Raw genomic sequence first — 16,729 nt, 5'->3', positions numbered from 1 at the left:
TCTATCCCATTAACAGATTTTTAACAGAGCTTTTGAAAGATTAACTTTTCACTGTTTTAAACTGGCTAGTTGTAACTTTTACATAGTTTGTGAATAAAAATTTCTTAAGCAATCGTGCTTGCTTTACCTCTCTTTTTCTGTGAACTGGGCGTCCCAGGGCCGGCCCTCTGTAGAAGAATTTCCCCACCCACCCTGGCGGGGGGGCAGAGTGTCCCCAGCTCGGGCCTTGGGGTGGGCGCTGGGCTCCTGGCCACCCACGCGGGCCTGTTCTCCATCGTGTTCAGAGCACTCAGGATGTGAGGGACCTGCCCTTGTGTCGGAACCTGGTGACACGGGCTCTCCAGCAAGTTCCTGCTGGGTCAGAGGCCTGGCCTTTGGGGGGAGCATGGATGTTAAAGGGGCGCCCCTTCCCCGGCCTCGTTCGTGTGGCCAAGAAGTCCTGGAGCCCAGCGCTGACCTGGACGCGACCAGCACACTCCTGCCCGTGGACCAAGTGACCGGGTGTGGCCGTTCCCTGCTGCTGGGCTGGCCTGACTGAGAACCATGGCTGGGGTGAATGGGCCTCTGGGTCCTCTGTAGCTCGAACCGTTAGGTTGTGTTTCTCAGATGCAGACTTCATGGATCTGGTCTCTCTGTGATTTCTATGACAATGCAGCAGCAGTTTGCTGCACCCACACCCGCCCTGGCTCTCGTAGGCCGGAACAGCGCTGCCGTCACCTGGCATGCTGGTGAGCTGCGTGACTGGGCAGGTGGAGCCTGCTTGGTTCACGGTGCAGTGACTTCCCTGGAGACGGCGATGGAAAAGCTGAGCACAGCATTTAAGCAGTAAATACGCCTGATGGTTAATGGGAGTCGGGCCCTGGGTTGTGGTGCAGACTGGCAGCATGGGAAAGGGGCTTAAGAGCTATGTCCTAAAAATCAAGAAAACCCGCAGGTCATTTCAAGTTTGCTTTAGAAATGTGTCTTTGGGGAGAAGTATTCCTAGGGGATTATTTCATCAAATGTTCGCTGGTGGCATGTGTCCCCCTTTGGTGGGGACAAGCCTCCAGGGCCAAGGGCCAAGTCTGGTGGGTGCAGATCTCAAGCAGGCGCACCTGCAGACCAGGTGAGGCATGTAGGAACCCTGGGGTTGCCATGGCGTTAGGCGAGGGGGCCCACCCGAACCACATGAGCAGTTCCTGAGTTGCTGAGACACTTAAGGACCAGCTGGGCTCCTGGGGCCCTGCTGATGTCAGCGGGGCAGGGTGGGGCTGACAGGCAGCCAGGTCTCTCCTGCCAATATAGCAGGGAGCAAGGAGCTCGTGTCTCCAGCCAGCCAGCCCTCCCGCCCCACTGCCAGCCCCTCCCTGGCCCAGGGCAGCCCAGCCACGAGGGAGGTGAAGCCCAAGGGCCAGCCGCTCACGGGGAGGGTCCTCCTCCGCGTGCCTGGACAGCGCTCCAGCTGCGTGTCTCGGGCTGCCTGACCCTCTGCCCCAGGTGCCTGCTTGTCACAGGTCAGGTCTCTCGTCAGCCCGGGTCCCCGTCCAGGGCTCTGCCCCTGCTCTACTTAGCCTTCCCTCGGGACCTGGCGACCCCCTGCTTCCCACCTCCAGATGTTCCTTCACCCCTGCCCTCTGAATCTCACTCCCCAGGGAGCTCAGGGCCTGGGCCACAACCCCCAGATGGAGTGGTGTAGACGCCCCCTACCCCGGCCCCATCAGGTCCCCCGAGGCCTGTCTCCTGGGTGACGTGGAAGCTCAGCCCATTAGACTGGGGTGAGCAGAGGCTAGGGACTTGCCCCTGACCTGTAGGCTGGTTACAGAGAGACCCTGTCGTATCCCCGTCCCCCGTCAGGGAGAACTATAAGCTACCGTTTCTACCAGGAGGAACTTTCCCATCTTACAGACGAGAAAGCAGAGGCCCGGAAGCATTGTGCTGGCTTGCTGGCGGCTCACAGCTCATAGTGACTAAGGAGGATTCGAGGCCTGGGTCGGCGCGATCCCAGAGGGCCTCCTGTGGGACTCCCTTCGAACTGGGCTGGAGGTGGGGCAGAGAATGACAGGAAGCAGAGCCCAGGGATTTTCTACTCAGAAAACCACCTTTTGCTCTGAAAGTGCTCACAGCCTGCGTGAAGGTTTGGGTCCCTCGGGTGGTGGGGTAAAGAAGCTGGAGTGAGGTGGTGGGACTCCTTAGCCTCTGTGTGACCTTGGGCAAGTTACTTCACCTCTCTGTGCCTCCGTCTCCCCAGTTCAGACCAAGGAGGGTGACCTGATCACAGTGCTCCTCTCAGCACCATCGTGAGCTGTGAACTGGAAGTCAGCACCCGGTGGGGCCTGGGGGTTCAGCGGCCTTAACTGCTTCACCAGGAGTGGGAGGCTCTTGGGAGGTGAGCGGTAGGTTGGGCTGGGGTGTCCGTGCCCTGGGAGGACTGGAAGGCAGCTGCCGCGGTGTGCTGCCAGCAGGTGGCGCTTCGGACCCGCCCGCTCAGCGACGCAGACCGAGAGGAAGGAGCCTCCGTCATCGTCCACAAGGCGGGGACCGGGTGGGGCTGTGTCACCGGTCGCGGAGCTCGCCCGCGTGTGATCGCCTCCCTCCCTCCCTCCCTTCCTTGCGGAAAACTTAATATCAGTGCTCACAGTGGCCAGCACGTTCCAGACACTGGGGTCGAGCCGGGGGGAGGGGGGACTCAAGGGCCTGCCCCCCACGGCCCCAGCTCCCTTCCTGGTGGGGGTGAGGTGGAGTGTGGGCTTCGAGCAAGAGAGAAAGTATAATGTCGGGGAGCTGAGTGTACGGAGAAGAATGGAGCGGACAGAGGCGGTCACTGACGACTCGTTTGAGCAGCCTGGGCAGGGGTGGGGGTGGGGTCGGCGGTCTCTAGGGAGGGGCGGTCCGGAGGCCGCTCCAGGCCCTCGTGCCGGAGCGGGAGGGGGCGCGGGCGCGGGCGGGGCCAGGTGGGGAGCGGGAGCCGGGACAGGGCGGGAGGGGCGGGCGGCGCTCCAGCAGGTGGGGGCTAGGTGTGCAGTTGGGAGCGGCCCCTGCAGGACCCGACGGCACGCCGCCACGTCACCAAGGGTTCCTGCTCCTTGGGAACCGGCTCAGAAGCTGAGCTCTCAGCGCAGAAGTGTCGGTGCCCGTGGTCGTCACTTGCCAGCATAAATGCCAAATTTGGGGTAAAGGAAAATTGAATTGCATTTTCCCATTTGTCACTAGGGAGGCAGCTTTACCCAGGATGTGCGTTTGCACTCCAGGGCAAAGGACCCCGGGTCGGGGGATGGGGGCGCCAGGGGAGGAGCTCGGGGGTGACACTGCAGGATGATGAGTGGACAGGACGTCTGGGGTGTGTAAACGTGTGGAGGGGGGTGGGCAAAGAGGCTGGTGTGGATTAGTGCTGAGTTCTTGGAGACCTAAGCGAGTAAAACCCGTTAGGACGGTTGTTATACTGAGGGGGACAAAGTTTTGCAGGAAGGGATTTGGCTGAGCTTTGAAGAGCGTTTACATAGATAGTCTTAACATGGAGACGGCGTGGCTCTAACTAAATTTATGACATGACTGCACTGGGAGGTGGGCCGTAGGGGCCGGGGACGTAGGGGCGTGGCCCAACAGGATGGTGACAGCCCGAACATCAGCCACAAGAGTCGGGCAGCAGGGGCGGGGCAGGGGCTGCTGTCCCACAGGCTGACAAGTCTTGAAACTGTGTGCACCTCACTCATTAAAACGACACAAGTTAGAGGAAGCAGGCAGTGCCCTTGGAATAACTGTTAAGGCAAATAATTTGCTGGAATCCATAGCGGCTCTCAAAGTCATCTCATCAGTCCCCAAATCCTGGCACGTCGCCCGTCGTGGGGGGCGGGGGCTGACCTCCTCCCAGGGAGCTCTGGCAGCCCTGGGTGGAATGGGCGGGTGGCCAGGTGGTGGGGCTCTTGCTGGGCCCAGTCCTGCCCCTAAGACTCCCTGGTGAACCCCAGGCCCCGCACCAGAGTAAACAGCTCCACTGGTCTCCAGCTGCCCTGCCCCTGTCCCCTGGTAAAGGCTCTTCTGAACCTCCCGGTTCCCAGAGGCACTCGTACACCTTACTGTATAATTACATATTTATGTGAGAAAGGAGAGGCCCTGGGGAGGGGGCACCCAAGGCGCTCAGACAGCGCGGAGCTGCAGAGCTGGATGGGTCCTGCCCCCTCCAGGCACCTGCGGCCCCCCTCCTCCATTCTCCCCTTTCCTTTGGGTGGCGCGGCCCCATGAGCAAGAGGTAGTCGGGTGGGGAAGGCATATCCCTAGGGCTGAGTGCAGATATCGCAGTAGCAAGGCCTCTGGCTAGGTGCTTTACCATCCGCAAAGCCCCTTGCCCACCTGCAGGTGCTACTCAGGGCGCTGTGGCTGGCGGGGCTCTTCACCGAGCCCTCAGCGCCCAGGCTGGCTGTTCATGGGCGTCTGGTCTGCCGTTCAGGCGGGGCCCAAGGGATTCAGCATTGGTTGAGCGCTGGTATGTGAGGGCTGGAAGCAGAGCCCAGCAGGCCTGGGGGCTCACAGTCATGGCTTTGAGGGTGCAGCAGCCAGTAGATGCTACACCCTCAGATGGAAGTGGAGAGGCTGCCTGGGGGTGAGTGCAGAGGCCTGCAGCCCTTCCCAGATCTGGGCCAAGCCCCTGGATGCCACTGAGGGTAGAGGCCAGGCCTGGGGTCCTCCCTCCACCCTGATTCTGTGAGCGGCCCCTCCTACGACCCCTGCTTCTCACTGTTCCTAGATGGTGGTGCTCATGGACCCCGGTGAGGACCCTGAGGACACACTGCACACACACCAGTCCCGGGAAAAGACCTTCATCTTCGACACTGTGTTCGACCAGCACACCTTCCAGGTGCCCGGCCCTACCCACCACCCCACGGCCCCGCTGGGCCAGGCCCGCCAAGGGTGTCCTCATGTGGGAGGACTTGGCGGCCAGGTGACCTCATCCGTGATGTCTCATGGGGTCTCCCTGATGAACGAGGAAGTTGGTGCTCTGGGTCACTCCAGGGACAAGTAGCAGACCCCTTCCACGGATGCCGGGGGCCGCCAGGTGCCCGGGCTTTACACGCATTCTCATTTATTCCTCCGTGTGTCCATGTGTCCGTCTGTCCACCCACCCATCCATCCAACAAAGCCGTGTCCTGTCCGCCACGGGGCTAGAACACACTCCCTGCCCACAGGGGCTCACACCCCAGCCAGGGAAACAGGCCCAGCTCTCTGAGCAGACAGGTTTCTTCTATTGCCGAGACCTTAATGGCGTCGGAAGTAGAAGGACCAGGTCATTGTCAATTACTGAGCAGCTATTGCATGCCAAGTGCTGTGCTTAAGTGCTTGACACACCTTGTCTTCCAAGCGTCACAGCAACTCTGTAAAATACACGGTGGTATTATCCCCACTTTACAGGTGAGGTGCTGGCTTAAGGAGGTCAGCAACTGGCCTGAGGTCACACAGCTAGAGAGCTGCAGAACCAGGACAAGGTCCCAGACAGTGTAAGTCCAAGGCTGGAGGAAAGCAGCACCAGCTTTGGAGTCTGTCCAACCAGGGCTCAGATGCTTCTGACTCGTGTCACCAGCCAGGGCTGTTGGAACAGTTAAGTGAGATGAAGAGCAGGCCCAGAGGGGGTTCAGGGAAGGCAGAGGAAGGGGGACCGTCCTTTCTCTCTAGTCCAGCTGAACGCCCACGCCCCCAGACACCAGCCCTGGAGGTGTCCTTCCTTGAATACCCCTGTGGACAGGGAGCTCACTACCCACACACTCCTACCGCTACGTACTGCTGCCCTAAATGAAATTCTGCCAGCCCCAAACTTTCACTCCCTGGTCCTAGTTTTGTCCCATAAGAGGAGTCATAATGCCCTTCCCGGATTTCCCAAGCCCGTCACTACTTTCCAGTCCTTTGCATTCTCTTTGATTTCTCTCAGTTCATGCAGAAGCCCTGGAAAGGACTCGTACCTGTCTGGTACCAAACCTGTCAGGCCTCATGGTGGGGGTTATCACTTACATTCTCGTGCGATCCTCCCTCACCGTGGTCTCACTGTGGGGCTCGCCGTGGTCCAGGCGGCTGCAGAACTGGGGTGGGGCTCACGCCGTGGCTGGGCCGGCGGCCACTGTGGAGGTCCCTGTCCGTGTCCAGGGGGAGCAGGGCATTTGCAGGCGCCACACACCTGTCCTCTCCAGACAGCCAGGTGCCCGACTTTTGTCGGAGGGTGCATTTGCCTGTCTTCTTTCCGTCTGTCCGCAGGAAGACGTGTACCTTGCCACCCCCCCAGCACTAGTGGAAGGCGTCATTTCTGGATACAATGTGATGGTGTTTGCCCACGGCCCCTCAGGTGCTGCCCAAGGTCGGTGTCCCCCAGAGGGAATGAGGTTGGTGGCAGCGGAGCTCTTCCTAACAGCACAAGCACCTCGTATGTGCTGGCCTTGCACTGGTCCCTCTGCATCTGTGGCCTCCTTTGGTTCTTTCAACAGCCCTGAAAGGCAGGTAGAACGATCCCCCTGTCACAGATGAGAAAACTGAGCCTCAGAGAGGTAAAGGGACTTCCCCAAGGTTACACAGCTGGTAGGAGTGAGTGTGGAGCTCAACCCAAGCCTACACTTTTCTGCCCATGAGAACCGCAGATTTCTCCTCTGCAGGTACAAGTTGGGGTCGGCAAACGCTCGCGAAGCTAAGCTACCTCTCCGCCTGAAAACTAGAGTCACAGAGGGTCAGAGCTGGACGGACCTTAATCCCCTCCCTATGCAGGTGGGGAAACTGAGGCCCTGAGAAGCCTGGTCCGAAGTCACAGCTTGTTTATGGCATTCATTCATTCTTTCTTTCATTCAACGAACATCAGGGAGCACCTGCTATGCGCTACGCTCTAGCAAAGGAGGAGGGCCATCTGGTCCTTCCTACAGGGCGAACGGGTAAGGAGGAGGTGAGGACCCCATGAGGAGGGACTGCTTAGAAAGCTTAACACATACGTTAATCCTCCTATTATGAGAACAACACGAACACCTTAGAGCGAATTTGGAGAGAAGTACAGACGTCTCTTGGGCCTCCCTCCTCTGACACTGTCAGCGTCTTCGCTTTGTATCCTCCCACTTTCCCTGCCCAGGCCTTCTTCCCCAGAGCAGCCATCAGGCTGTTCAGACGGGTTCTTTTGTTCTTGTTTCCAAAATGGAAACTGAGCAGGTCAGAGCAGCCAGGGCGGTTTGCACAGTACAGGCGGCAGGTGTGACCAGGCTCCGGGGGGGCCCGAGCCCAGACCAGGAGCCCGGCCTTGGTGGGCATCCCATGCCTCCCGCAGGTGCCAGCAAGACCCACACGATGCTGCGCATGGATGCGGGGCCCGGCATCTACCTGCAGATGCTCGCTGACCTCTTCCAGGCCATCGAGGATACCCGTGAGAGCACGGACTGCGGCGTGTCCATGTCTTACCTCGAGGTGAGCCGCCTACACCCTCGGCTGCCCTGTCTGCAAAATGGGCCTGATCATGAGTGCAAAACCCCATGTGTTACCCCAAGGGCCCCCCAGCCTGTGGGAAACCTCAGGGCATCCCAGACTTCTTTGGAGATGCAAAGCCCCAGTGATAGGTAAGCCCCTGTGCTTCTTTTGCATCAGACCTACTGCTTCCAGCATTTCTGTCTCATCCCAGATTTATAACGAAGTGATCTGGGACCTCCTGAACCCGTCCTCAGGGTTTCTGGACCTGCGGAAAGATTCTAGGGGCAGCATCCAGATCGCAGGCATCATGGAGGTCTCCACCTCAAACACCCAGGAGGTGAGGGTCACGGGGGCCCATGGAGGGACATGTGGCTCCTCCATGGCAGCCACGCTCACCAGTGCTCACAGAGCAGAGCCAGACACACAGCTCCAAAGCTGCTTTCGAGCTAGAGGAACAGCAAACTTCTGCACCACATCCCCACTTTCTTCACCTGTGCTCAGGGCAGACATCACCAATGGATTACGCACTCTTCCCTCTGCATCCAGATGCAGGTGGGGATTCTTTTTTTGCAGCACTCCAGGCAGTCACAGTCAGAGTCGGCTTCAGGTCTGAAATCTGTTTGCCATCTTGATCCTAAGTCTGGCTCCCATAACGAGGGCAAGCTGTAAACATTTCTACAGCCCTCTGTCTTTCTCTCTCCCTCCAGTCTCTCTCTGTGCAGCCCTTGGGGTGGGCCTCCCGTCTGCTCAGAACATTTCAAAGGCTCCCGATTGCCTCTGAACAGCATGGACTCCTCGGCCCCCAGGCCCTGGATAACCGTGTGCTCTAGCCATGCTGGTGTAGGCATGAGGCCACCTGCCCTTAGCACCATCCCTCGTGGGTTCCAGGTGCAGGAGGGGAGACTTCTTGCCTACTCTTTAATAACAACAACCATATGAGTCTCTCTCCACAATGCTCTGTGGTCCTAACATGCCTGGCACACAGTAGGTGCCCAGCAGAGGCTCACTGGCTTGATTTCCACAGCTGCTTGCGCACAAGTGGGTTTCAGGCCACCCGCCAACTCCAGCAAATCTGTACAACTGCCTGGAGTTCCATATGGAAAAGGGCTCTGTGGGGAAGAGATGGGTAATCCATTGGTGATGTCTGCCATGGGTAGAGGAGGCAGAAGTGGTGATACAAGTGTCAGCAGTCTGCCATTCCTGCTGGATTAGTTGACTCGATTAGTTAATCTCTTCATGCCACAAACCAGAAACTGCTTCCACTGGATGCGGTTCTGCCATCAGCGTCCCAGCCGGGGAAGAGCTGCCCGAAGGAGCTCGGGAGGGCACCTCTCCTTCTCTTGTTCTGCAGGGAGCGTGTGGCCACTCAGGGGCCCTTGACCGTCCACCCGCTTCTGCCTCTGTCCTCAGACCATGCAGCTCCTCACCAGAGGCAACTGGCAGCGCACACAGGAGTCCACCGCCACCAGCAAAATGTCATCCCGCTCCCACGCCGGGCTGCAGGTCACCGTGCACCAGCGCAGCCACGGCACAGACATGGCAGGGGAGCTGCACACTGGGAGGCTCCCCGTGGTGGACCTGGCGCCTCAGGCTCCTGTCCCCTTCATCCTCGTTACCCGCCTGTGTCCACCTGCCCTTTAGTCTGGGAGCAGGACCCTGCCGTCCTCGTGGAACACCGTCCCCAGCACCTAGGACAGCACCCGGTCGAGGGGAGGTGCCCGCTCCACGTTTGCTGAGTGAATGAATTCTCAGCAGGTGTTGGGCGTCACTCCCATGGAGCCAGTATTTATGGAGGGCTCCCTGTGTGGCAGGCTCTCCCGGGCACCAGAGACGTGAAGATGAGCAACCCCCAGACCCTCACCCTCAGGGAGCTCAGAGCCTCTGGGGGCAGGCGGGAGACAGATGTGTAGCTGGTAATTACAGCACGGGGAGGCCTGTGCCTTGAGATTCGGGGTCACACAGAGGCTGTGGAGCCCAGAGGAGGGTGGGGCCTCAGGGCTGAGCCTGAAAGGTCATCAGGAGTTTGGTGGGTGGAGGGAGCAGCGTGGCGGGGGCGGCTGTCGGGATGCCCTCCAAGGACCTGCCTCCTGCGCCCGTGCCCCTGGCTCGCCATTGTTTGGCACCTGTTGCTGGGAGTGAGGGTTGTGCTCACCGTTGCCCCAGGGGCCGGAGCCGTATTTGCAGACAGGACCCAGCCCAGCGCCAGGAACAGAGAAGGTGCCTGATGGAGGCCAAGTCAGCACAACAGTAATATTGTCAACAAGGGACATTCCCGCGTCCCTCTAATGCACCAGGCACTTAGCGTTCATCATCCACCTAATCCCCCGACAACTGTAGGGTAGGCGGCCTCGTGCCTGGTTTACAAATGCACGGCTGAGACTCGGGGTGGTGTGACTTCGCCTGCACGAAGGTATCCGGTGGATCCAGCCTTTGGACCTGGAGGGATCTGGCCCGGATCCGTGCCTTTCACTGATGATATTTGTCCTCCACTTTGCAGGCTGTGCTCTGAGTCCTTTGGGGTTTGTCAGTCATTGCATTGCTTCATTCAGTCACTCGTTCATTCACCTGCCCTGCACCTGGCCCTGCCCTTGGCGCCTGGGCTGCTGAACGGAGCAGAGCCTGGCCAGCTGGCCCAGAGGCCGACAGGTTCAATGTATTGTATTGATGTGGTGTGAAATTTGAGGTACAGCAAGGCCAACAGATCAGAAGATGACTGCCTTTGAAGAGAGAGCTTGCTACTCACAGTTCCCAAGAGGAGGGCGCAGGAGAAGCCAGGCCGGGCCACACGGGGAAGCACCAGGGTTGGTCTGGAGGCAGAGGGAACAAGGGGAAAACACGGGCCAGAGCCTCTCTCGTGACTTCCATGGGAAGGCAGGCTGAGCACTGGCCAGTTTGAATAATTCCAGCAGGCTCTGGGGCAGAGGATGCCTTTGGTTGTCTGGTACCTGCCCTGCATGATGAGGGCAGGTAGACAGTGGCCCAGAGTGTGGGAGCCCCAAGGAGGAGGGGGCGGGGTGAGGGCTCTGGGTTGGCTGGTTTGCTTTTGAAAGGTGTGCTCACGGGTGACTTGTTTGTTATCAGAAGGAACTGGCAACCCTGGGAGGGGCAGCAGGGCCCCAAGATGACAAAACATTAAGATACAGAAAATAAAAGACATGGTTCCTACACAGACAGATGTGGGTACAGACAAGCCGAGTGTGATGGAGCCCTGGGAGTCTGCCCGGGCCAGCTGGACGGGGCCATGTGCTCAGGGGGCAAGGTGGAGACCAGCCTCCTCAGATCTTAGCTCTTGGAGAGGCCACTGGACAGCGGTTCAGGCCCTAGGTTCTTGTTCTCCCTCTGCTCCAAATAGCTGTGTGCCTTTGGTCAGGCCCCTGTCCCTCTCTGGGCCTTGGGGGTTTTTTTGTTTGTTTTTTTGTTTGTTTTTCTAGTTTTATCAATTTATTTATTTATTTTTGCTGTGTTGGGTCTTCGTTTCTGTGTGAGGGCTTTCTCTAGTTGTGGCAAGCGGGGACCACTCTTCATCGCGGTGCGCGGGCTTCTCACTATCGCGGCCTCTCTTGTTGCGGAGCACAGGCTCCAGACGCGCAGGCTCAGTAGTTGTGGCTCACGGGCTTAGTTGCTCCGCAGCACATGGGATTGTCCCAGACCAGAGCTCGAACCCGTGTCCCCTGCATTAGCAGGCAGACTCTCAACCACTGCGCCACCAGGGAAGCCCCTGGGCCTTGGTTTTTAAGCTGTATACTCAGGTGGCCTAGTGGGCTGTCTTCAGTTCTGGTTGGCTATCACAGTCTGTCATTTCTTCATAGAAAATCACTCACAAAAGAGTTTGTTCCACGGCACAGGTCTCTGAGAAAACCCCCAAATTCTGTGGCACAGACACGTGACACGTGAGCAGCTGCCATGGCCTGGGTCATGCTGGCAGCTGCCACTCAGTGAAAGTAGCAGCTCATGTTTACTGCTCGCTTCTGTGGGCCCATCTCTGAGCTGGCCTCTCACACACGTTGCCCAGCAAATCCTCACCATGACCAGAGCAACTGCCTCTTTTGACAAATAAGGAGACTGAGACAGGCTGGGAGACCTGTCTGAGATGTCATTTAAGCCGTTCTTAAGCCGTGCTCCAAACTGGCTCTAAAACCCATGTCCCTTAAAGAGAAAATGTTATTTTCCTTTCTGATTTCAAATGTAACCAAATCAGTGCAGAAAATATGGAAAATATGGTTAAGCCAAAGGAAGAAAATTAAAGTCCCCACAATGGCTGCACTGAGAGGCAATCATCCCGGTGGCAGTTTGGCGTGTGTCCTCCTAAGGCCCCTTCAGGCATCTTTATACATTTGTTCAGTGCTCAGACATCCAGCCACACTGTGGGCCAGATGCCTGCCGGTGTCCAGATGGCCAACCAAGGTGACAACTCCATCATGGAGCTTATGTTCTGTGGGGAGCAGTTAGGGAAATAACAAACGCATAAAAGAGCAAGATAATTGCCGAGAGAGCTAAGCAATTTGAAGGAAATATACAGGGTAGCATGGTACCCCCGAGGAGTGAGGGGGGGTGGGCACTCCCGCAGGAGGACCACTAGGCTGAGACTGGGAGAACGAGAAAGCTTCGGCATGGGGGGGACTTTCTCACGAAAACACACGCATTCGTATTTTTATCATAAAAAGGGGACTGTTTTTTTTTTTTTTTTTTTTTTTTTTTTTGCGGTACGCAGCCCTCTCACTGCTGTGGCCTCTCTCGTCGCAGAGCACAGGCTCTGGACGCGCAGGCTCAGCGGCCATGGCTCACGGGCCTAGCTGCTCCGCGGCATGTGGGATCTTCCTGAACCGGGACACGAACCCGCGTCCCCTGCATCGGCAGGCGGACTCCCAACCACTGCGCCACCAGGGAAGCCCTCTGAGCCCTTTTTTATCTCATTTCACAGAGAGCATCTTTTCAGCATTGGTAAACGGCTCTACCTTACCCCCTTTCCTGGCCGTGTGGTAATTCCACCGCAGAACCTGGTGTCGTTTCTGTTTCCAGCCCCTGGGCTGTGGGAGTGTAGTCACTGCATCCCCTCTGAGCCTCCCAGGGTGGGGTGGGGTTATTTGCATCCTCTGGACCTCAGTCCCCTCACCCTGGGGCCTGGGGTGGGGAGATGGCGGGGTTGGGGCGGGGAGGACCACCTCCGCGCCAGCTGGCTTCTTCTCACTCAGACCCAGAACCAAGGCAAGAGGATGAAGGAGGGCGCCCCCATCAACTGCTCCCTGCTGGCGCTGGGCAACTGCATCAACGCACTCAGCGAGAAGGGCGGCAGCCAGGCGCAGTATGTGAACGTACGGGACAGCAGACTCACGCGCACCTACTGCAGGTATGAGCCCCAGCCCAGAGACAGGCGTGGCTGCAGCATCTGACTGCATTTTTCAGGATTTACCTGGGCCTAAGGGCCCTTCCAGGAACCCCTGAAAGCAGGAAAATCTCTGCTTTATCTGGAGAAATCATCTCTAGTCACTGCTTGAATCCCCCCTCCGTCCCTCTGAGTGTGGTCCAGCCCATGCTTGCACACTCCCAGGGACAGGGAGCTCACTACCTCACCAAGGCTGCCTGTCTCATCACAGACGGTCTGAGAAAATTCCTCTTCATACTGAGCTGAATGCTGTCACCTCTATTCTACAGCAAGGCAGGGTGTAGGTAAACAGATAGGCAAAGCAACAAATAAATGGCTCTGTAAGTTTGGCCTCTTGGTCTAATCTACCTGCATCAGAGTGGAAGTCAGATGGGGCGGGCCTGCAGCAGGTCCATCTCAGCCTGAGCGTCACCTCCCTGAGCATTGACCCCTTGGTCCAACCTCAGCCGCCCTTCTCAGGGTTTGGAGCAGGAACCCCAGATGGGCTGGTCCAGAGGAGCCCGGGACGGGTAGAGGAGGGATGGCGCCCCGGGCAGGTGGGAACCCCGGCTCCCACCACGCCCAGCTCATGCCTTCCACTGAGCAGGATGCCCTGGGAGGGAACAGCCGGATGGTGATGATTGCCCACATCAGCCCAGCCAGCATGCACTTCAGGGAGGCGCGGACCACCCTGCTCTACACGTACTGAGCAGGGAGGCGTGGACCACCCTGCTATACCCTTACCGAGCCAAGAACATCAAGAGGAGGCTGAGCCGCTCCCTCCCACCTTCCCTCACCCGCTCCCTCTGTGTTACTCTCCCGCCTGCTCACTGAGTTCTACAGCTCTCCCTCCAGAGGCTCTAGGGGAGGGTCCCCTCCAGCTCGCATGGCTCCTGGCACTTGGCTTGTGGCCACATCCCTCCAGTCTCTGCTCCGCCTTTACGGGGCCTTCCCCTCCTCCCTTTGCTCCTCCCCTTCTCCTCTTCTATGAGGGCAGTTGGCCTTGATATTCGGGCCCTCCCTAATCTGGGATGATTTCATCTCAAATCCTTAATTACATCTGCAAAGACCCTTTATTCCAAATAAGGCCACATTCACAGCTTTCAGGGAATGGAGTTATCTCTGTGCCTGGCATCCTGTAAGCTCTCATTGTGATCTGATTTACTTAATTCTCAACAACTTGCTCCCTAGGAGGTGGGTCCTATTATTATCCCATCTTACGGAGTGGGCAGCTGAAGCACAGAGGGATAAAGCAACTTCTCTAACCTACCACAGCTGGGGCAGAGCTGGTGTTGGGGCCCAGGGAGCCTGGCTCCAGGGTCCATGCCTCACACTGCTGTGCTGTTCTGTCTACACTGCTGTACTCAGTGTAAAGGATTCATCTCTTTTTTTTTTTTTTTTTTTTTTTTTGCGGTACTCGGGCCTCTCACTGTTGTGACCTCTCCCGTTGCGGAACACAGGCTCCGGATGCACAGGCTCAGCGGCCATGGCTCACGGGCCCAGCCGCTCCGCGGCATGTGGGATCCTCCCGGACCGGGGCACGAACCCGTGTCCCCTGCATTGACAGGTGGACTCTCAACCACTGCGCCACCAGGGAAGCCCAAGGATTCATCTCTTAAGGCTGTGTGACAGTCAATGAGATAATGCACATTAGCGACTTAGCACAGGAGTGAGTAGTGGCCAACATGGGATAGGTGTTATTTTATTATCATTATTACCATTTGTCGACAGACAAGGGACGAGCCCTTCCCAATGGCCAGCTCTGAGCGAGGCGCCACCATAAACCCATCATCAGCATCATCAGAGCTTCTGCTCCCACACGAACCCTGAGCTTAGCAGAGGAGACGGCAGCTATGAGACAAGAACCCACACAGCTGAGTGCTTCATTTCCAACTGTGGCAAGTGCTCTAAACGAAAGCCACAGGGCGCCGCAAGGAAGAATCACAGAGAAGGCCGAGTTTAGAGGGGTCTTCCACCAAGGGGGACTGGCTCCTGCAAGGGACCTGAGCCCCGAGCGCTAAAGGGAGCGTGTCTGCGCAGACTGAGGGCCGGTGTGCACATCTGGCGAAACTTCAAGTGCGTGCGCCCTGCGGCCAGCAATGTCACCTTCCACATCTACCAAAGAGAAACTCAGACCCACGTGCTCAGGGAAGTCGTGTCACAGGAAAGCTCCAAAGTGCCCGTTGAAGAGGAGGGGACAGCTGCCTGCTGTGTCCCTGTTCCAGCCCACTCTGCAGCTGTTACAGAGAATGGGGTAGACCCATCTGTGCAGACGGACAGCCTCTAAGACACATCGTTGGACCAGAAAAGCAAGTTAAAGAACAGCAGCTACAATCTGATATAATTTACGTAAACCCCCCAAAGCTGAACCAACACCCCCAAAACTCCCCATGTGTATCTCTCTAGATACATGTATATGTATCTATATATAAAACCGCACAGAGAAAGATTCGGAAGGGCACACACCGAAATGGTAGCAGTGGTTACCCGTGGGGAGGGTTTTCAAAATCCTCTTCATGGATTGTTTGAATTTTGGGTTTTTTGTGGCAAAATATACATAACATAAAATTCACCCCTTGAACCATTTTAAACGGCCCAGTTCGGTGGCATTAAGCACATTCACCTTTTTGTGCGACCATCCCCACTGTCCATCTCCAGAACTTTCATCTTCCCAAACTGAGACTCTGCCCTGATTAAACACCAACTCCCTCCCCTCCCCCAGTCCTGGCCCCTACCCCCTACTTTCTGTCTCTGGGACCCTGACTCTCCCAGGGACCACACATGTGGATCTTATGGTGTTTGTCATTCTGCATCTGGCTTATTTCATTTTTCATCATGTCCACCCATGTTGCAGCAGGTGTCAGAATCTCCTTCCCTTTTAAGACAGAATAGTACTGATTTAAATTTTCCTGACAAAACGTGCTTGCATCTTTCTGGCATAAATCCATTGGGTGACAGGTGTCCTTCGCGGGGCAGCCAGCTGGCCCTGACCTTGGCCGCGTCCCGCCACCAGGTCAAGCACAACCTGCTGTCTGTGTCCTACCACATCGTGCAGTACGCGGACGTCATCTCCAACCTGGGCAGGCAGATCAAGCACCCCAAGGCCAAGGTGGAGAAGCAGGGGAAGGAGAAGAGAAGCATCCCGGCGGCCGGGATGCTCAAGGTAGGGCCGTACATGCACCCAGAGCCTCCTGCTGCTGGGCCGTCCGGGACACCAGAGGCCCACTGTGTCCTCCTGCCCTTCCTGGAGTGGTGTCTGCACCGAGCACCCCACACGGGGTGACCGCCGAGCCCGGCCTGGCCTTTTTTAAAAAAATATTTTATTTACTTATTTATTTTTTTGGCTGCATCTGGTCTTAGTTGCCGCACGCGGGATCTTTCATTGTAGCACATGGGCTTCTCTCTAGTTGTAGAGTGCAGGCTCAGTAGATGTGGCGCGCGGGTTTAGTTGCCCCGTGGGATCCTAGTTCCCCGACCAGGGATCGAACCTGCGTACCCTGCATTGGAAGGTGGATTCTTAACCACTGGCCACCAGGGAAGTCCCCCGCGGCCTCAGGGAGCAGCCGTCTCTCTGCTCTCTTCTAATCTCTTCCTTCTTATCTTTCTTCAGCTTTTCTTCTTGCTGCCTTTTTTTTTCCTCCCAAATCAGTTTTTTTTTTTAATTTTTTCATTTTGGAATAATTTTAAATTTACAAAAAATTTGCAAAGATACTACAGAGTTCCCCTAACGTTAGCGTCTAGGGTCTTCCAAAAAAGTGCATTGAGGCAAAACTCACACAACATAAAATTCACCATCTTAAAGCAAACACTCCGTTCAGCACATCCACCATGTTGGGCAGCTGCTGTTTCTGTTTCTGTTTCTGTTTCTCGTGCTGAAACGTTTCCACCCCAAACTGAAACCCATGCCCACTAGGCAGCTTCTCTCCATCCCTCCCTCCTCCCCAAATCGGTTTGATCTAGGCCTCCTTT

The 16,729-nt window shown here is 57.0% G+C and overlaps 1 protein-coding gene across 1 annotated transcript; it reads left to right on the top strand.

Moving 5' to 3' along the window:
* The first annotated feature begins 4,720 nt into the window (after nt 1-4,720).
* Nucleotides 4,721-16,043, top strand: LOC132477022 (kinesin-like protein KIF19). The gene is made up of 9 exons (XM_060079274.1): nt 4,721-4,831; nt 6,217-6,304; nt 7,262-7,398; nt 7,610-7,735; nt 8,809-8,981; nt 10,152-10,173; nt 12,591-12,740; nt 13,365-13,462; nt 15,737-16,043. Exons 1-9 carry the CDS (start codon nt 4,721-4,723, stop codon nt 16,041-16,043), a joined length of 1,212 nt encoding a protein of 403 aa, XP_059935257.1.
* The last annotated feature ends 686 nt before the right edge of the window (nt 16,044-16,729 follow it).

Source organism: Mesoplodon densirostris, chromosome 16 (genome assembly GCF_025265405.1).
Source record: "Mesoplodon densirostris isolate mMesDen1 chromosome 16, mMesDen1 primary haplotype, whole genome shotgun sequence".
NCBI classification, from domain to species: Eukaryota; Metazoa; Chordata; class Mammalia; order Artiodactyla; family Ziphiidae; genus Mesoplodon; species Mesoplodon densirostris.
This window is presented reverse-complemented; position numbering and strand designations above follow the sequence as displayed.